The 18431-nt window shown below is 36.9% G+C and overlaps 2 protein-coding genes across 3 annotated transcripts; both read left to right on the top strand.

Moving 5' to 3' along the window:
- The first annotated feature begins 1428 nt into the window (after positions 1-1428).
- On the top strand, positions 1429-2657 carry LOC121987841 (MYB-like transcription factor EOBII). The gene is made up of 3 exons (XM_042541559.1): positions 1429-1737; positions 1818-1947; positions 2038-2657. Exons 1-3 carry the CDS (start codon positions 1578-1580, stop codon positions 2507-2509), a joined length of 762 nt encoding a protein of 253 aa, XP_042397493.1. The 5' UTR covers positions 1429-1577; the 3' UTR covers positions 2510-2657.
- A 524-nt stretch (positions 2658-3181) lies between these two features.
- LOC121985804 lies at positions 3182-17097 on the top strand. Of its 2 annotated transcripts, XM_042539463.1 has the most exons (9): positions 3182-3620; positions 5000-5234; positions 5336-5502; positions 9280-9422; positions 9592-9769; positions 9902-10469; positions 11430-11542; positions 15397-15640; positions 16516-17097. In XM_042539463.1, the coding sequence occupies exons 1-9, from the start codon at positions 3430-3432 to the stop codon at positions 16738-16740; spliced, it is 2064 nt and encodes a 687-aa protein (XP_042395397.1). In that variant the 5' UTR covers positions 3182-3429; the 3' UTR covers positions 16741-17097. The 2 variants fall into 2 exon arrangements, with proteins under 2 accessions (XP_042395397.1, XP_042395398.1); XM_042539464.1 differs by lacking the exon at positions 16516-17097 and having other exon boundaries at positions 15311-15556.
- The last annotated feature ends 1334 nt before the right edge of the window (positions 17098-18431 follow it).

The raw sequence follows: 18431 nt of genomic DNA, 5'->3' as shown, positions 1-18431 counted from the left end.
ATCTCTATATATTAATTATATATATGACTAGATAGATTTATTATTTTTAATTTAGGAGTAGGTTTGAGTTTTTTTAAAAAAAATCTTTTGAAGGTGGAGCCAGTAATTAATGCGCATGATTGATTCTTTTTACACGATTAAAAAATAAATTATTTGATAAAATATTTAATTATAATATTTTATTTCATAAATAGTTAATGATAATTAAAATGGTATTTTTTTTCTTTTAAAAATAAATATATTTGAGATAAGTTAAAAATATATATACAAATTACTATAATTAAATTAAATTTATAAGTAAATTAAATATTAAATAAAAATTATACATTTAATTAAATTTAAAATCATTAATTAATTATAAATTATAAATAAATTAAATTGAAGATCATAATTAATTAAAATATGGAATGAAAATTATATAGAGATATTAAATGAAAAAATAATAAATAAAAATATATGATTTATAATGTAAGAATAAAAAAATTTGTATGAAGATTTTTAATTGTAGAGAGAATAAATTTTTATACTTATGATGTGACATTGATATGACATATTAAAAATTACAAAAATAATTATTGAGAGGTTTATTCATTGAAGACGTCCTAAGAGATTTTCTCTTGAAGGTGGAACCATTAATTAAGGTGCATGATGGACTCTTTCCAAATAATTTAAAAATAAATTATTTGATAAAATATTTAATTATAATGTTTTATTTCATAAATAGTTAGTAATAATTAAAATGATATTTTTTAAAAGTAAATATATTTCAAATAAGTTTAAAAAAAATATACAAATGATTATAATTAAATTAAATTAAATTTATAAGTAAATTAAATATTAAATCAAAATTATAAATTTAATTAAATTATAAATTATAAATTAATTAATTTATTAATTATAAATTATAAATAAATTAAATTGAAGATGATAATTAATTAAAATATCAAATGAAAATTATATAGAGATATTAAATAAATAAATAATAAATAAAAATATGTGATTTATAATATAGGACATAAAAAAAATTGAATGAAGGTTTTTGATTGTGGAGAAATAATAAATTTTTATATTTGTGATGTGATATTGATGTGACATATTAAAAATTATAAAAAAATTTATTGAGAAGTTTAATTATTGAAGATATTTTAATAAAATTTCTATTATGATATAATATTGATATGATATATTAAAAATTATTAAAAGATTTAACGATTACAGGTACCCCACTTTTAAGAATTGATCACTAAATTCCTTCACTGCTGAAAGCTTGCGACTAGAATCAGCTCACCTTCGAAAATTCCTTATCTTTTTTCCACTAGCTGATTATCTAGTCATAAAGATTTTTCCTTTTTTTTTTTTAAAGAGTAAGAAAAATCCTACCAATGCGAGGGATTTATCAAACGTGGACCTTGTGTCTTGTCGGCAGATCCTTCCATTGTGAGGTAAATCACGGAGATTTTGCCCAACAAGCGCTTGTCTCTTGTCGGTCATGCTCTATATAGCTAGGCCATTGGTCCCTCTCCTCCATGTAGCCAGGTAGAGGCAGTCCGGCAGGGAAGCAAGCCAAGAACAATAGTATGAGTATTACTGCGATAAAATCACTAGCTTCTACTTCCAAATGCGAGGGAATGGGGGAGCTGAGGAGGGGGCCTTGGACTCTAGAGGAGGACACCCTCCTCGTCCACTGCGTCGCCTGCCATGGCGAAGGCCGCTGGAATCTCCTAGCCAGGTCCGCCGGTACGTACCGTTATATGCTTGCACTAGGTCTCGATATGATCTTGATCTTTCTCTGCCGTCGATTCACAAACAATATGTAGGCTTGAAGAGAACAGGGAAGAGCTGCCGGCTGAGGTGGTTGAACTACTTGAAGCCTGATATAAAGCGAGGCAACCTCTCTCTCGAGGAACAGCTCCTCATCCTCGACCTCCACTCCAAATGGGGAAACAGGTACTCAATTGGTACTGAAATCATATATCGATCGTTTCGTCGATTTCCATCTTTGACGAACTGTGCATATCCACGGCTGTGTGCGAGTAGATGGTCGAGAATCGCACAGCATCTACCGGGGAGAACCGACAACGAGATCAAGAACTACTGCAGGACGCGCGTGCAGCGGCAGCTCAAGGCGGACGCCCACAGCGCGCTGCTCCGCGAAGCCGTGCGCAGCTGCTGGGCACAAAACTTCTCCAGTATTCCGCCCCCGCACACGTTTGACGAAATGCCGCCTTGGGTCTCTGACGAGCTCCGTGGCGTCACCAGCTTCGTTGACCGATTCGCGATCTCTAGTGGAGGAGGCCATTGCTCCGTGAACAATGCTTACGAAGTAGAACCATGGAATTTAGCACCCACATCTGTATCAACGCCCAACTGCTTCGCCTCAGAGCACACTAGTTGCAGCAAAAACGACGTTACTGAACCTAGCTCGTGGAGCATGGATGAGTCATCTGATATGCTAAAAAGCTACATGAGCGGAGCAGAATCTGAAGTTCCTTTTGGTGATGACAATTAACAATTGTGTCTGTAGTATACTGCTTTTTATCAACGTGTTTCTGTTCGATCAGTTACCTTATCAATTAGCTCTCCAACTTCTCAACCAAAGATGCAATTGTATGGATGGTCACTTCAATTTGAGTCTAGTTGAGATGTATTATTGTTTAGTCACTGTCTCGTCGAGGTCTAACTCACGTTGGTGTTTTTTCCATCAATATTCTATATTTCATGCTCCAAATTCTGCGTGTACTGTTTTTTTTTCCAAAACATTGGGAGAAAACACGTTGACAAAAAAGATGAAGACAAGATTCTGAAGTCGAATGAATGAGTGGTGATGAACGAAGAACCCAGCTATTTGATGTAATGTCTTGACTTTTTGTTGAAGAAAACTGTAACTTGTGAGGTGATTGCGACTTATTGTTGCACATATATTTAAGAAGATTAGTTTGCATGGAGATCTTGACATGTCATCAGTCATAGTTTTGACCAGATATCTTGCTACACAAAGCCAGAATCCATATCATAATTGCATATATATTGAAAATTTCAGATTTACCAAATATATATACACTGGATAAATAATTTCAGATTTACAGTTCCAAAAATGATCAGTGGCAAGATGTGTTTGTGTGTTTTTGTATAAATATTTATAGGAAACGAAATCTAGTGTTTCAAGGGCTGAATTGCAATTGTTTAAAATAGAGGGGCATTTTTGGAGATGGTAACTGGGCGGCGTTTTCTCAGGAAATAGGATTCGCCGGCTGTGTGAATGATGATCTTGTGAGGGCCGGTGCCTTCCTCCGAGGAGTAGAAATCGCATCCCTTTCGCATCGAGAAATGTGTTAGGAAGAGGGAGCATGGTCTTCGAGGTGAATTCTTTACCGCCGCGGAACAGATTTGGGATTCGATAAAGGAGGTTCCTTGATCGTTACGGAAGAGATGGCGATGATGAACAAAACGCGCGACCTGATCGAAGGGATCGTGAGGGAGGCCTCGCAAAAATGGGCGCTGAACCGGGAAACCTCCCTGAAGGACGAGATCGAGGAGATGTGCCAGTCGCCCTCCGGCCGGAGGAAGTGGATCTCTCACCTTTCTCCCATTGCAAACGTCGTCGTTGGCCGCTGCTCCCAGTACCTTGACTGTCTCCCTCAATGCTGTTCTTGATAAACTCACTCTTTTGCCTTGTTACTGATATTATTGCTCTGAATTAAGTTTCATGACTGCACTGAATCACTGATAGAAAATAAGTAATCTTTGATGCCACTTGACAAGAGAAAGAAAAATGTTCCCTTTTTTCTTCAACTAAATGAATAGTTAAGGACCTCCTTCCGTAGGGTATTTTCCACGGAAAGGAAAGAACACCCATATCAGTGGGGATGAAATCAGATCCTCTGTCCCCAAAATCCCCTGTCTCTGTGTCCCACTCATCACCTCAAGCCCATCGACGGTGGCCGGCGGCTGCCAGACTGGCCAAAACTATACCTAGGGGGAAGGTGAACCCAAGGGGTTTGCCGTCGGCCCAGTCAGCGCCGGAATTCAGCTGGATCTAAACTGGAGCTCAGATCGACGGAAGAGGAAAGCCTGCTCAGATTCAGCCGGATTTCGGCGTCGATTGGGCCGACGGCGATCCCCCTTGGTTCACCTTCCCCTCAGGATATAATTTTAGCCGGTCCGACAGCCGCCTGCAATGGGTTGGAGGCTATGAGTGAAACACGGGGACAGAAGATTTTGGGGATAGGGATGAGGTGTGGGACACACTGGCTCTGTTTTTGAAAAGGGATCCCCTAAAGCTAACTTTTCATTTTAGAAACGGTTATGGTTGGAGCTTTGGCAAGGGAACAATAGCTTATAAATTTGTAAAGGCATGATTGTTCTTGGATACTCGGAATTGTTTGCCCACTAACATTTAATGCATATGAGGGATATATTTGGTGTCACTGTAGTTGGGTTCTGGTACGCCATTAATTTTGGCTCTCAATTAATTTAAAAGAGGAATCAAATGGTGATATCTCTTAGCATATAATCCATTGCTAGTATGCTTATGGGCTGGGTTATTTCCACTGTAAAAAGAACAATTTGAGATAGTGCTTGGTTCTTAATCAACCTTTGTCCAAGCTCAGATTAGGTCTTACCAAACTTCTTGAAGAAATCAGAAATCCATTGTTTTCTTTGCTAGATATGATATCATCTTGTCAACAGTGCTCATCTAGGATATATACTTTTTGTAAATTCATTGACGTAGCCTCACCATTAAATCTCTGAACCTGACCTCTTTCCCCATTAAAATCACTGCAGTGCCAGACCTAGTTTCTGTTGCTGATTTTTTTTTTTATTCATTGTCAAGTCGGACACTTTGACTTCATATTAGTAATATTTTGCTATTCATAAGAATCCCTTTTGGCCTCTTAGTACCCTAGTTAACAGGAAGATAGAGTTTATCATATGATAAGACAATTTACCTTCAGCAGTTTTGTTTGTTTATATATTTTTTGCTTCTATCTTGTTGCAGAATTCTCAATGTTAGTATGGATGAGCTTCAAAGCAACTTTAATTCAGAAGCATCAGAAACTATAAGGAGTTCCTCAAATTATGCAAGAAACTTCTTGGAATACTCTTGCTTTAGAACCCTTGCTCTATATACTCAAGTCTCTGGCCACCTATCAGACAAGGCCTTTCGGCGGTTGGCATTTGATATGATGTTAGCCTGGGAAGCTCCTTCAGCAGCAAGTCAGCCTACACTCAAGGTGAAGATTCATTTTCATCTTTCTTATAGTTGTGTGATTGATCATGGCTGGACAAGTGGTTCCTTTTTAGTTGTCAATTCACTGTCTTAGCTTTATCATAGGTAGCTGAGAGAACTACAGGATATGAAGCCTTTTCTAGGATAGCACCTGCCATTCCTATCATTGCAGATGTGGTTACCTGTACCGATCTCTTTGATGTGCTCACTTCTTCAACTGGAGGTCGACTTACTTTTGCAATCTATGAGAAATATCTAGGTGCATTAGACAGGTACCTTTGCATCTAAAAGGAAGGAATCTGATTTACAAATGCTATCATGTACTGCTGGTGTTTCTCTTGTTTATCATTTGGTTGTATTCCAGATTAGAAAATTTCTGCAAGATACTGAATTGTTGTTTATGCGGTTAGTTATCACCTCATGTTCATTAATGAGCCATGAACTGAAAGTTCGTTTAATAAACTTAAACCAACTCTATGCTTCCATCTATACTAACACACTACATAAACATTTTAACGAGATAAGTTATTTTGCCTCCCATTGTAAGAGTGGAATGTAAGGATGACAGCCACCTCCCCTTAAAATCTGTTTTGATGGAATTTATCTTGATGAATTATTCTCAGAGATGAATGCCATTAGCTCATCCTGTAAGTAAATTTAGTTTATTGTTATTCTTATTCGCATGCTTGATAAGAGCATCCACATCAATATCTTTATTACTATATCTAAAATTTAGGGTAAATGACCCACTTTATTAAATTTAGATAATCACTTTTTACTACACACTACATCAAATACCCTAAAATTTCCATCATCCTTAATTTTTTATTATTCTCTTCTCTTTCTTCTATTTTTTATTATTATATTTATGGAATGAGTGGAAGGAGAGAGATTAAAAAGAAATATTATTTTATTTTTAGGGTAGGGGTTTCATTCCCTAAATTTAAAGAATCACTATTTATCAAATCTAAATTTAGGGAATGGATAGGGTAACTGATGCAGAGGATTTTTAGTTAACCTATCCAAAATTTAGGGTAAAATTTTTGAATAGGGTAACTGATGTGGATGCTCTAATATAGAATAAGAAACAAGTCAATGAAACTAACTCAAATAGTAGGATTTAAATAACCCAATCAATAGAGTAAGTGTTAGTGTGTGCACTTGTATGCTAAGGCACTCCTTATGTATTTTGTGGATAATTATTTCATAAAAGCAAGTATTTATCGTTAATTATTTACTTTTCTGTACGTATATGATGAATGATAAAGTTCCACAGATTAATTAGTATATTAATCTGAAAATAGTTTTTGATCGAATAGATATCTAAAGGGGACATGAATATCTAGATCAACACTAAGTGTGACTAGGTTGAGAGAGACCGAGGGATGGATATCCAAGTTGTACTTGAGAGTGCCTTGAGTTTAGAGGTATGCTAGACACGACCCGCTTAAGAGGAGACCGGATTATCTGGTCCACTTTTTGTTGACCATGGGATGATCCATAATGCAATTGTGGTTGGATCGTGATCGCGATTCGGCTGCAATTAGTTGCGATCCTTTCCTGAATTCACCTTCTCATCCATGTTATAATTTGGGTCAGGGTGGGCGGCCTGCCGGAGGCCGCCCCTTGCTTGGCGCTTGACAGCACGGCCACCTGCCCACCACCGGCGGCCTCCGGCCGCCCACGCTGATCCAAACTATAACCTGGGTGGGAAGGTGAACCCAGGGAGAGATCGCAACCAATTGCAATTGAATCGCGGTCGTAATCCGGCCGCAATTGCATTGTTGACCATCCCTTAGTCCACAAAAAGTGGACCAGAAGATCCTCTCGCTTAAGAGGAGACCACATATTAAGCATCATTGGTCATTCCTCTTATGAATGAGTGTAACTGATCTTTTAACTTGAGACATTCATTTATTCTATGCGGGGAGTTATGTACTTTGACGCCGTTAAAAGTAGTTTTTAATCGGATTATGATTAATATAATTGTTGGGTGTATAACAAAGCGTAGAGAGAATAGTGTTGAGTTAATAGAGGATTCATCGTTGTCTTAGATTAGGAGTTAACATCCTATAGAAATATTAGTGACTCGAAATCCATGGTCATGGGAGGAATGATTTATCATTCAAGAGAATTCTATTATATCTTAGAAATCAAGTAAAACAATTCATTTGATAATGATGCATAATGTCCCAAATTAATTGGGATGTAGATTTAGATGAAGAGATTGAATTACATAGTAATCGGTTCATAGTGGTTTATAGTTTATGACTAACATTAATTTTATCACGTTGAGTAACTAAAAACTTTTACTAGATGGTTACCTTAGTCTGTGTATGGATTTATACTGCTTTCGTGTATAAAACCTAGAGGGTCGCATGCATAACACGTAGACATGAACATTATCTATAATTGATTTAGTGGATACTAAAATTAATCAATTATTATTTCTGAATTAGAATTAATTGGATTATTAATTAATTCTAAAATATCGGAAGCTGGAATAGATCAAGATCAAATATGGATTTATTTGATCCAAAGAAGGATTAATAGAGAATTCGAATAGCCACAATCATGATGATTAATGGAGAATTTGAATAACCACAATCATGATGATTAATGGAGAATTCAAATAGTTATAATTATGATGATTAATGGAGAATTCGAATAGTCACCATTATGATGATTAATGAAGAATTTGAAGAATCATACCTCTTCATCTTCCTTGGAGGCTATAAGTAGCCATCCTTAGAAAATTGTCAACAAGACGGAACTCTCTCTCCACTTCTCCCGCGAAGACTTCTTCTTTGCTTTCTTCCATCGAAAGAGATCGATAGTGCTTCCAAGGTTTTGTAGACCCAAGAGGCTAGCACCTAATAGATCGTGTCAAGTTCGTGATCTAGTGCGCGTGGATACCACTAGAGGAGTCACACGTGGGACTCTCATTTGTTTGTGATATCATTCACTCTATCGAGGACTACGAGGTATGTTTTATTTCATGTTATTTTATTTAAAAACTATATGTATCATGAAGAGATCCATGATTTAAGAGAAAAAAATCTTATTTTAATATATGTATTCCGCTGTGCTCTGATTCGAACAATAAGTACACATATGACATAACTACTAAATCTAGCAATCCAATATAGACTAATCCCTTTTTTTAATTAAAAATAAAACTCCAACCTGACATCATGCCAATTGATTAGCTTTCTTCTTTGGAAGACACTCTTTCTAACTTTCATATTTGTCTTTAAGTAGTCCCCTCGGATGGGTCTAGTGGCTAGCGCATGAGGTGTTGTCACTATGAGGTCTGGGGTTCGAATCTCGGTAAAAGCCGAGGTAAATGTCTCCCTTATGTGCTAGTCACTATTCCAAAGGCTAGTAGCCGCCCGTGATTTACCTCCTCCATGTTGACCCTGGGACGGGTTGGCGGGGGCGCTGGGGGCGAGCGTATTCGTCTTTTGCCTCTATATTTGTCTTTAAGTAACTTCATAAAAAAGTTTTAGTTGAGATGTCACAAAATGTGCTTTAATTTAATGAAATATCATTGTCCGGAGTGGAATTTTCTTATTAATGTTCTAACATGTTATTCCTGGTATATCTTTTGGATACTTGGGTTGTTGATTTCCTTCTATTTATGATGGAACTATGGTCTTCTGTTCTCTATGAATTATTTCTTATGGAAGAAGTGATATCATTCTGGACTAGAAGAAATTATGATTTATGAAATGGTGTTAATCCTATCACAATGATTTTGTTATACTTATACCTTCTATCGTGTTTTTTCTTTTTTACTTTTTTTTATTGCTCCAGGAATTATGACAAACAAAGTTGAATTTCAATGACATTGTGTGTATGACAATAGGAGTAGCTTAGTTTAATGTTCAAGTATCTGTATTACATGGTGCCTTGCTCTGCATGTAGTATACATATCATGTGACCATTCCCCTTTAATTTAAGTTTTACTTATCTATGACATCTTATACTCTATTGTAGATTTGAAAATATAATGCACAATTTCCCCTTTTTTTCTATTCCTTCTGCAGAGCGATAAAGAAGATGAAAACCCAATCTGAATCATCTCTTCTTTCGGATCTTCGCCATCGTAGAGAAGAAAGGATACTTGAGGTGGATGGAACATTGACCACACAACCAGTGCTTGAACACATAGGAACTGCTACAAGGCCTGGTACATCTTCTGATAATCCACTTTGCTTTAGTTAATCTAGAATGTAAGATATATGGGCGATCTATGCCCCATAAAGTCAGCTTACTTTAAGTGCCTCTTATGATTTTGATTTTTGAGAGCTCCTCATTGTATGATTATGGAAATCTACTGTTTCACTAAATCTGTTCAGGGAGATTAATACTGACGGACCATGCTCTCTATTTCGAAGCACTACGAGTTGTGACCTTTGATAAACCAAAGGTATATGAGCTTGCAGATGATCTGAAACAAAGTATCAAACCTGAACTGACTGGGCCCTGGGGTTCCCGTCTTTTTGATAAGGCTGTTATGTACAAGTCAATTTCTCTGTGAGTCCCTATATCAAGTTGTAATACTGAACCTATTTTGAATCTCTTTTTTTATTTGGCTATGGTATCTATTTAGTTGTTGGAGGATATCTCATTGTAGTAATGTAATACAATTTTCTATCTTCCTTTTAGATTAGAACCTGTGATCATGGAGTTTCCTGAGCTTACAGGTCATTTTCGTCGTGATTACTGGCTAGCTATTATGCGAGAAGTTCTGTATGCACATAGATTTATTCAGAAACATGCAATTAAAGGTGTTGAGAAAGAAGAAACTCTTTCAAAAGCTGTTCTTGGTGTCCTACGGGTGCAAGCCATTCAAGACTTAGTTTCGTCAGCTCATGTTAAATATGAGACACTTCTGATGTTCAATTTATGTGATCAGTTTCCAGGAGGTGATGTAATATTAGAAACACTAGCTAGTATGATAACCTCTCGGAGATTGGACCGGACTAATCAATCCAGTTGTGGAAATGGAATGTATTCTTTATCTGCTTTGGGAATTTTATCAAATCTAGGGCTTGTGTCACAAATTTTGATGGAAAACAAGCTTCTTGTCAGTGAAATAGTTGTTGGGGAGATAACTTCTTTAGAAAGGGCTGTCAATGATGCCAGAATCAACTATAAACACTTAGAAAAAGCACAAGCATCAATAAATGGAGTCAAAGTAGATGGTCTTGATGCTAAATTGGCAGTGATGAAGGTACTACACTTGCTTTTTGTTTGTTGTTGTCTATACAACTTAATGCTATCAACCAATCATAAATTGATCTTATATATCTTTTTCCTTCAATCTATGACCGTCTTGATCTATATGCCAAACATTGGTTGTAAAAGATAGTGAAAGGATATTAGGCTCATATGTAAGTCCCTATTTCCCAATCAATTATAGTTTCTCTTCTCTTGTATTCTTCCATCTGTCTTTTCCTTATTCAAACAGGTTTTGCTCTTGTAACGTTTTGACTAGTGACAGAAAGATAAAAAATAATTCCTCTTGCTAGATGCTAATTTGTTCATCTCTCCCTTTCTATTTTAACTCATAAACAAGTTCATATTTGGGTTATTATTATTGATTTTATGATTTGAAACCTCATACCATGTTGGGTGACATGTTCGAAATAATTATTTTGATAAATTACTAAAATTTGATACCACTCGGTACAAGTAATTTCTCGTCTCTATGTCGTTATGTCAATCATGTCATCCAAACACTTGATAACCCCTGGTATACTACAACACACACCAAGATGATTTGAATTTGTTGTTTGGATCCATACAATGTAATATCAAAACAGTCCCATTTCAAATGGGGCAAAAAAAAAAAATCTGAACTTAGATATATAATTTTTTTTTCTTCTTCATTTCCTTTCCTCTTTTACTTCCAATTTGTCACCTACACTATGAGTCAAAATGTTGGCACAATATTGACACCATATCATTTCAGTCAAAAATCTAAACTTTGGCACAACTCGAGATTTTAACATTGATTGATTTTGTTTTTATCTTTGTAGAACACAGTAGTTATTCCTGTATTTATGAATGTTAATTGAAGCCTATTTGCATGTTAGATGGTGTTAACAATTAGTCTTTTGGATGTCATTTGTGTTATCATGTTAATAATAGTTGCTAATTAGTTAATTCTTTGAATCTTTTAATCTCGCAGGAGCTACTTCAACCTATGATTAAACTGCAGGATTTCCTTATTTCTATGGCTCGTTGGGATGAACCCATTAAGTCTACTATTTTCTGTTCTTTTTTTTGTTTCATAATTTGCAGGTTTGGTTCTACTACTTTTTCTGGTAATTGATCAACACTGAATATTTAATACACAAAAATCTGAAATTAGTTTTTTTGATGTGTTTATGTCCACCACGATCATTATATTTTACAGACATTTAGTTTTATAAGTTTATTGGAGCAAAAGGTGAAGTCGTCACTTTAGTAGCCCCTTGGCCCTAAACGGCCCCACGCTCTCCGGAAGGGGTAAATCACAAGGGGCATTTGCCTTAGCTCAGCGGTCCTTTGTATGAGGGAGGTTAGACACCTAACGAGGCATTTTGCATCCAGACCTCAAGACCTATTGGAGCAACCACGTGGGGACTAGTTTTATAAGTTTATGATCTATGAAAGATCAGCTGATTTGATTTATGAGTTTTTGTTAGCACTTGATATTAGAATAGCTATCTTTTTTGAGGGGAATAATAGGAATATCTACAGAAAGTTTGTTACTATGAACGTTCACCAGATTCAGTTGTGTTAGCATTTGCAGTAATTACTGTAAAATATATATTTAAGATTGAAACCTACTTAAAATATAGATCATGTTGTACTGCTGGAGTCTGCAGCATGATGCTTGTTCATGGCACAATGGCTTTGAGTTAGCCAAGAAATTCGATTTAGTAGGTAAGTGGAACAGTAGATGACTAGTAGTTGAAAGAGTCTTTAGTAGGTCTTGAAGTAGATGTCTCTGTCTACGTATGTACACTTGCAATGAATGTTAACTGAAACCTAGAGTTCAGTAGTAGTAGGTGTGGTAAGTGTGTAGACATAGGTATATGAAGCACAAGATTACTAATTTGTTAAAAGATGTTAGCATTATAAACTTTCATAGAGATCAACTGATGCATGTAGTAAACTCCAAGTTACTAGGTTTTACACGACTTTGATAATTATGTTGATAGGTACTTAAAGTTTTGGCTAGCGATATATCTTTAAAATTTTGAAAAGTTCCCTAATACTCTTCATGTATTAAAAATTTACCTAAATTTAACTTCAAAATTAAACCAAGAAAATAATTTAAATTAGTAATCTATAAGAGCATTTAATACTATAGGAAGCATTTAATACTATAGGAATGCCTTTCAAATTCCATTAATGTATAATAAAATAGAATTCATAATTATTCAAATCAAATATGGTTTAGAGTCGAGGGGTTTCAGTATGAATGAGACGTGTTGATTGTGTCGTATGGTAGTGCCTCTCTTGATGTAGCAAAAGGCGATTCGTTCGCCCCCAACACCCCCGTCAACCCATCCTTAAGCCAACACGGACAAGGTAAATTACGAGTGACTACTGACCATTAGTGCAATGACCAAGGCATGAGGGAAGGCCTCTCTTGAGCACCATACCTAGGGAGAGGAAGAGAATGAAGATGATGAGGGAAAAGAATAGGAGAACAATTCGGACGAATAAGGTCGAGGAAGAGGGAAATGAGGCAGGGATGAAGGAGGAGAATGAAGTGGACAAGGCAGAGGAAGAGGAGAATGAGGTAGGGGAAGAGGAGAACGAGGCAGAAGAGGTGGAGGTAGAGAAGAATCGATGTGGTTGGGTGAGTAAACGAGGAAGAAGAGTCAGTAGCATGTCGGTCCCGTGTAAGCCGGCTAGAAAGGGGGTGAATAACCTGCAAGTTAGAAAAACCTTCTCTTGCTTTCGAACTTGAGCAAGGACACACTTAATTAGTTAAAGACAATAAAAACATTAACTAAAAAGAAAAGGTAAAGATTTACTTAGTTTGCAACCGGAGAGGTTACTAATCCAAGGCGATGTAAGGCTCCACTAAAAGAACTCCTTGAATGAAGGCGGAGTAGCCTCTTACAACTGTTAAAAGCGCAGAATGACAAAATAGAATAACGAAATAAAAGTACAAGTGTGTATTTTCTACTTTGAAGTCCAGGGCTCTATTTATAGCACGGTCGAAGTTAGCCATTGGCTAATGTGACAGCTCCCGAGCGCCTGGATCCGGTCCAGGCACCTGGAGTCTTGCTAACATGGACTCCGAAGTTGATCCTCGCTACAATGGCTCGAATAGGCGCCTAACTTGGGCCGAGCTGGTCCGGGCGCCTAGACCTAGTCCGAGCGTTTGGACAAAGTCAACTTTGTGTTGACTTGTCCGGTAGCTTCTTCGGTCGCTCGGGTGATTATCCGGTCATCCAGAGTTGAGCTCACTCGAGCCTAACTCCAGCCTTCTCCTCGAACAGTCTTCCTCCCCAGCTTCTCGTCTCTCGAAAATGCTGCACGCATCCTTCTCGTCCACCGGTGTACTCGTCCAAGCACCTCGTCCCTCGGATGCACCGAACTTGTCGACTCGATTTGCATGTCATCTTTCTCGCTAGCTGTGTCTTCCGCTTGACTTCTTGTGCTCTTAAGTCCCTGCGCACTTAGACACAAGACATCAAAACCGTAAAACTTAACTTAACTTGGTCGATCATATCAAAACTAATCCGGAATACTTACAATACCTCGAAGAAGCTTGTAGGAATACTAGACGAAGGACTTGCAATATTGGGATTCCTTGCTGAAACCTACACTTGTTAACTGAAGGACTTAATTTAGCCTTGATCAAACCTGAAACACATCACAAAAGCTTTGCCAACCTTATACCATGTCATGGAAGATTTGCTGACCTAATTCCACATTGTGGAAATTTTGGCAACCTCAGAAGAAGCCTCGGGTCTCTGATGCAATGTTCCATTTTTTTTAGGTTGTTTTGTGGGCGAGTTGACCGGAGGAACTAGAAGTTTTACCCCAACCGTCAAAATAAAATTTTAATCCGTGATTCAAATTTCAAATCATAGAATTGTGCTCTCTATCTTCATCATCATGCACATTGGAAGACCATTACTTGACATCAGATTTAGACAATTATACACCAAAAGGTTTTTGCTGAAATAGGAAAATCTCAAGTTATGGTTCATATGATTGTAGCAAAAGGTGATTACGCTCACCCCAAATGCCGCTTATAGTACATCCCCAGATTATGTGAAAGAAGGTAAATCACGGGGTCAACTTATAGCCGACCACCAAGTGGCTAGAGGGTGGGAGGGTTTTTTTTCCCCCGAGGGTTCATATGATGATTCTAGGTCAAGGGGGTTATGTCTTTTGAACAGATTATAATTTATAATTGGAGTATAACAAAAGGAATGAAGAAAAAACAGAGAAAATTAGATAGTATTTTCAAACAAAGGAATGATAAATGAGATGACAGTTCATTTAAGCTAGAATTATTTGTTTGTTGCTTAGTCCTCTTGGGCAGGCAATCTGCTTTAAATACAAGTTCCAAAAAAGATAACCTTTGGATGTTATTACCAACTAATTGCCAATTATATGCTTATTCTTATACCGAGTAGAGCCATAGCCTTTCCAGTTTGTTGTGCCTTTTCTGTAAGCAAACTTTGATAGGCTGCAAATTGCTCTCTCATATTGGCTTCTTAGGATATATGCAAACTTTGACAGCTTTGAAGCTGGTGCTTTGCTGTTCTTGAGCATAAAAAGAAAACACGGGATATGGTTCCAGCTAGTTTGAATACCATCTTCATGTAAAAAGGGACCTGTGTTTTTTTGAATCTTGGTTATTAAATCTTGCATCACATGCTATGGATAGTGATATGAAAATTAATAAAAAAATCATAAATTTATTTTATTGTACTACATAGGACTGAAGTACATTAGACATATCTATGATTTCTGTTCCATGTGTCCCATTTCTTATTAGATTTTTTTCTTACTTCTACTTCATATTTTTTTGACATATTGGCAAAATTAAAGCATTGAAGCTACATTTCAAGCAGATTACAAAAGATCATTTTCTGCTGTGGAATTGTTCTCTTTAAAATCACATTTGGGACGTGCAGGGAATGGCTAGAATATGTTCTTGTTCTCTTACTTGTATTTCTTGTTATCTTCATGCTGCTTACTCGAATTAGTAATCAAGGAAAGCCAATTGATGAGCTTATGGTAAAGGCTCCACCTGCTATGAGCAAAATGGAGCAGATATTGGCAGTTCAGAATGCCATCTCCCAACTTGAAGAGTTGGTCCAGGACGGAAATATTATTCTTTTAAAATTACGAGCTTTGCTACTGGCTGTTCCTACCCAGGTTTCTATTTTCTTCTTGATTGTTTAATAATTCCTATTTGTATGTTGTTGATGCACGTGCAATAATCTTTATGTATGATTCATGCCTATATTTTATCTAGTTTTGTAATTGTTTGCATCACCAGGATGTTATGATTCTAACAAGTTTATTATTATTTGCATCACCTGGATGCTCTCTTTCTCACAAGTTTAGTATAAGCACACAGCACACTGGTGTGACCATTTGTAAAGAAGGCTGGGCTAAATGTTTGTCTAGTGATTCAAACCCTCACCAACTCTGGCAATGCGCTGACGGCTCTATTCACCTTTAAAGCGTGTTTGATCGAGTTATACTCTTTGTTTCATAAGATCAAAAAAACGTGTCACTAATGGATCGAAGCCCATCTACAGGTTTACTTAAAGTACTTCAAGTAGGGACAGGACCAGTCTTTTTCCTTTTTGTTCATCTTAATGTTTTAAGTTGTCATAAATGATTATCCATCTAAGATTTGAAAATATTCAAAGAAAGATCTTTCCTAGTTGGTTTATTCATTATTAATTGAGTTTTTGTTTTTGCTTTATAGGAAAGCAACATGAATGGTATTACAAAATATAATCTCATTGTCTAATTTTTTACACCATTTATTATGTAAAAAAGGTCCTTTTGAGCAACCTATTGTTGTACCTAGTGGAGAAACTGCATCAATAATGTGTATACATATCGTTTTTATAATTTTTAATATTGCCTGTAAAACTGCTCTTATTGTGGGGGTGTGCTATCACATGGGGGGTTTTTCATAGACCTTAATGTGTATGCATTTTGATATCCAGTCGCTTTAAAATAATAATAATAATATCCAATTGTTATTTGCTTAACTGTTTAATTGTCCCTAACAGGCAGCAAATAAAGTCATATTTATTCTGGTTTTAATCGCATTGGCGGTTGCTTTGCTACCTATAAAATTTATACTCTTAATGGCGTTTCTTGAAATATTTACACGGTACTCACCACCAAGAAGAGGCAGCACTGAGAAATTGACAAGAAGATTCAGAGAGTGGTGGTTCAGTATACCTGCAGCTCATCTTGTCATAGAAGCAACTGAGGAAAAGAAAGAGAAGTGAACTTAGCCCCTTCATGATCATCGTCCGGCCGGTAGTTCTCTTCCAGTGAATTAGCAATCCTGGTGTCCTTGCCTTCCAAAGTGGCTTCGAGCAAACAAATATATTCACAATTTGTTTATTCTTTTATTTTTTATTCTTATATGCAATAAAAATAATTTTGTTTCTTTGAATAAAGCTGCTCTCTCACACATTCTTCTTAAAAAAATAAGAGAGCTCCAGTAATCCTCCAGTCTGTATTAAGTAAATTTTGAAGTTACAAGAGCTATCGAAAGAGACATACAAATTTGCAATCAGTTATGTATTGGAACTGATGTAAATTTATAAAGTTCAGACTGTATGCGACTAGACTTGCAGTAAGTTGATATTTCAAAGAATGCTGTAAATTCTCTCTCATTTTTTTTTTGTTTGCCTTTGATGAATGATTTATGGTAATTTACTGAAACTCTTAATCAAAGTTCTGGAATACTTAAATCATTGGTGGTCGGTGGAAAATTTTCATGGATCATACCAGTCACTCCAGGGATAGTCAATGAGGTTAATTGGGATTATCATTGTTATCAAAGCGGGACCGGCAAGAGGGGGGTGAATTGCCTGTCAAATCAAAGTATATCCTCCTCAAGATTTTCAACTCAAAATAAATAGCAATAATGATAAAATAATAAAACAGAAAGAATCAGAGAGAACCAGAAGTTGACTTGATTACAACCAAGATGGTTGTTAATCCAAGGCGATGAAAAGCGCACTAACGATCTCCTTCTCTGAAGGCGGAGAAGCCTTTTACACACTAAAAACTCAGAATGATTGCTAGAATGAAGTACAGAGTTGAAATGTAGTGATTGATGAAAGCTTTTGGACCAACACTATATTTATAGTCTTGGTCGGAGCGCCCTGAAGGGTCCGGGTGCCCTGGGAGGATAAAATTTTATCCCCCAATGTTCAGATCGAGTTTTGACTCAATCTGGTCAAAATCCAACTCCGGGCACCCCGGGCTGTTCCAGGCGCCCGGAGGTCCGGGCGCTCGGGATTGATCCGAGCACCCGAACATGAAAGTCAACTCAGGTTTGACTTTTGATCTGAGCCTTCTGCTCTGTTTTAGCTCGCTTCGGTCTGGGTCTTTTCCGCTTCGGTTCCGTTTGCTTGGGTGATCTTCGCTATCCGGAATAGGGCTCACCCGAACTCATCTTCCGGTCTTTTCCTCGAGCAGGCTTCCATCCCGGCTTCTTGTCCCTTGAACGCCGCACACGTTCTTCTCGTCCACCGGTAGTACTCTTCCGTAGCTCTCTCGTCCTTCGGGCGCACCGAGCCCGTCGGCTCCCTTCCCATGCCGTCCTTCTCGCTAACTGCGTCTTCCGCTCGACTTCCTGTGCTCCTAAGTTCCTACACACTTATACACAGGGATCAAATAACAAGCAGGACCTAACCTAACTTAGTTGATCACATCAAAACAACCACGAGGTTCAACAATCTCCCCATTTTTATGTGCATCAACCCAAGTTCAAGTTAGAGTATAAAAACAAATAAGAAATTACTAACTAACAGTTTAAGCATGTATAAAAACAAATAAGAAATTACTAACTAACCGTTTAAGCATAAAAATTGCAATAAGAAATTTGCAATACCAAAAAAAAATTTAAAGTTGACAATTTTCTAATTTGCCTAACTCCCCCTTAACTTTTGTCTATCTCTCCCCC

Source organism: Zingiber officinale, chromosome 5B (assembly GCF_018446385.1).
Source record: "Zingiber officinale cultivar Zhangliang chromosome 5B, Zo_v1.1, whole genome shotgun sequence".
NCBI classification, from domain to species: Eukaryota; Viridiplantae; Streptophyta; class Magnoliopsida; order Zingiberales; family Zingiberaceae; genus Zingiber; species Zingiber officinale.
Note: the sequence above shows the minus strand (reverse complement) of the source record. Positions and strands in the feature narration are given on the sequence as shown.

Bases quoted from the DNA above. Each gene is read 5' to 3' on its own strand.
- LOC121987841 (XM_042541559.1), top strand. From the start codon at position 1,578: ATGAGTATTACTGCGATAAAATCACTAGCTTCTACTTCCAAATGCGAG. The intron at 1,738-1,817 runs GTACGTACCGTT...AACAATATGTAG, and splicing joins TCTCCTAGCCAGGTCCGCCG to GCTTGAAGAGAACAGGGAAG. The intron at 1,948-2,037 runs GTACTCAATTGG...GTGTGCGAGTAG, and splicing joins CACTCCAAATGGGGAAACAG to ATGGTCGAGAATCGCACAGC.
- LOC121985804 (XM_042539463.1), top strand. From the start codon at position 3,430: ATGGCGATGATGAACAAAACGCGCGACCTGATCGAAGGGATCGTGAGG. The intron at 9,423-9,591 runs GTACATCTTCTG...AAATCTGTTCAG, and splicing joins AGGAACTGCTACAAGGCCTG to GGAGATTAATACTGACGGAC. The intron at 10,470-11,429 runs GTACTACACTTG...TTAATCTCGCAG, and splicing joins CTAAATTGGCAGTGATGAAG to GAGCTACTTCAACCTATGAT.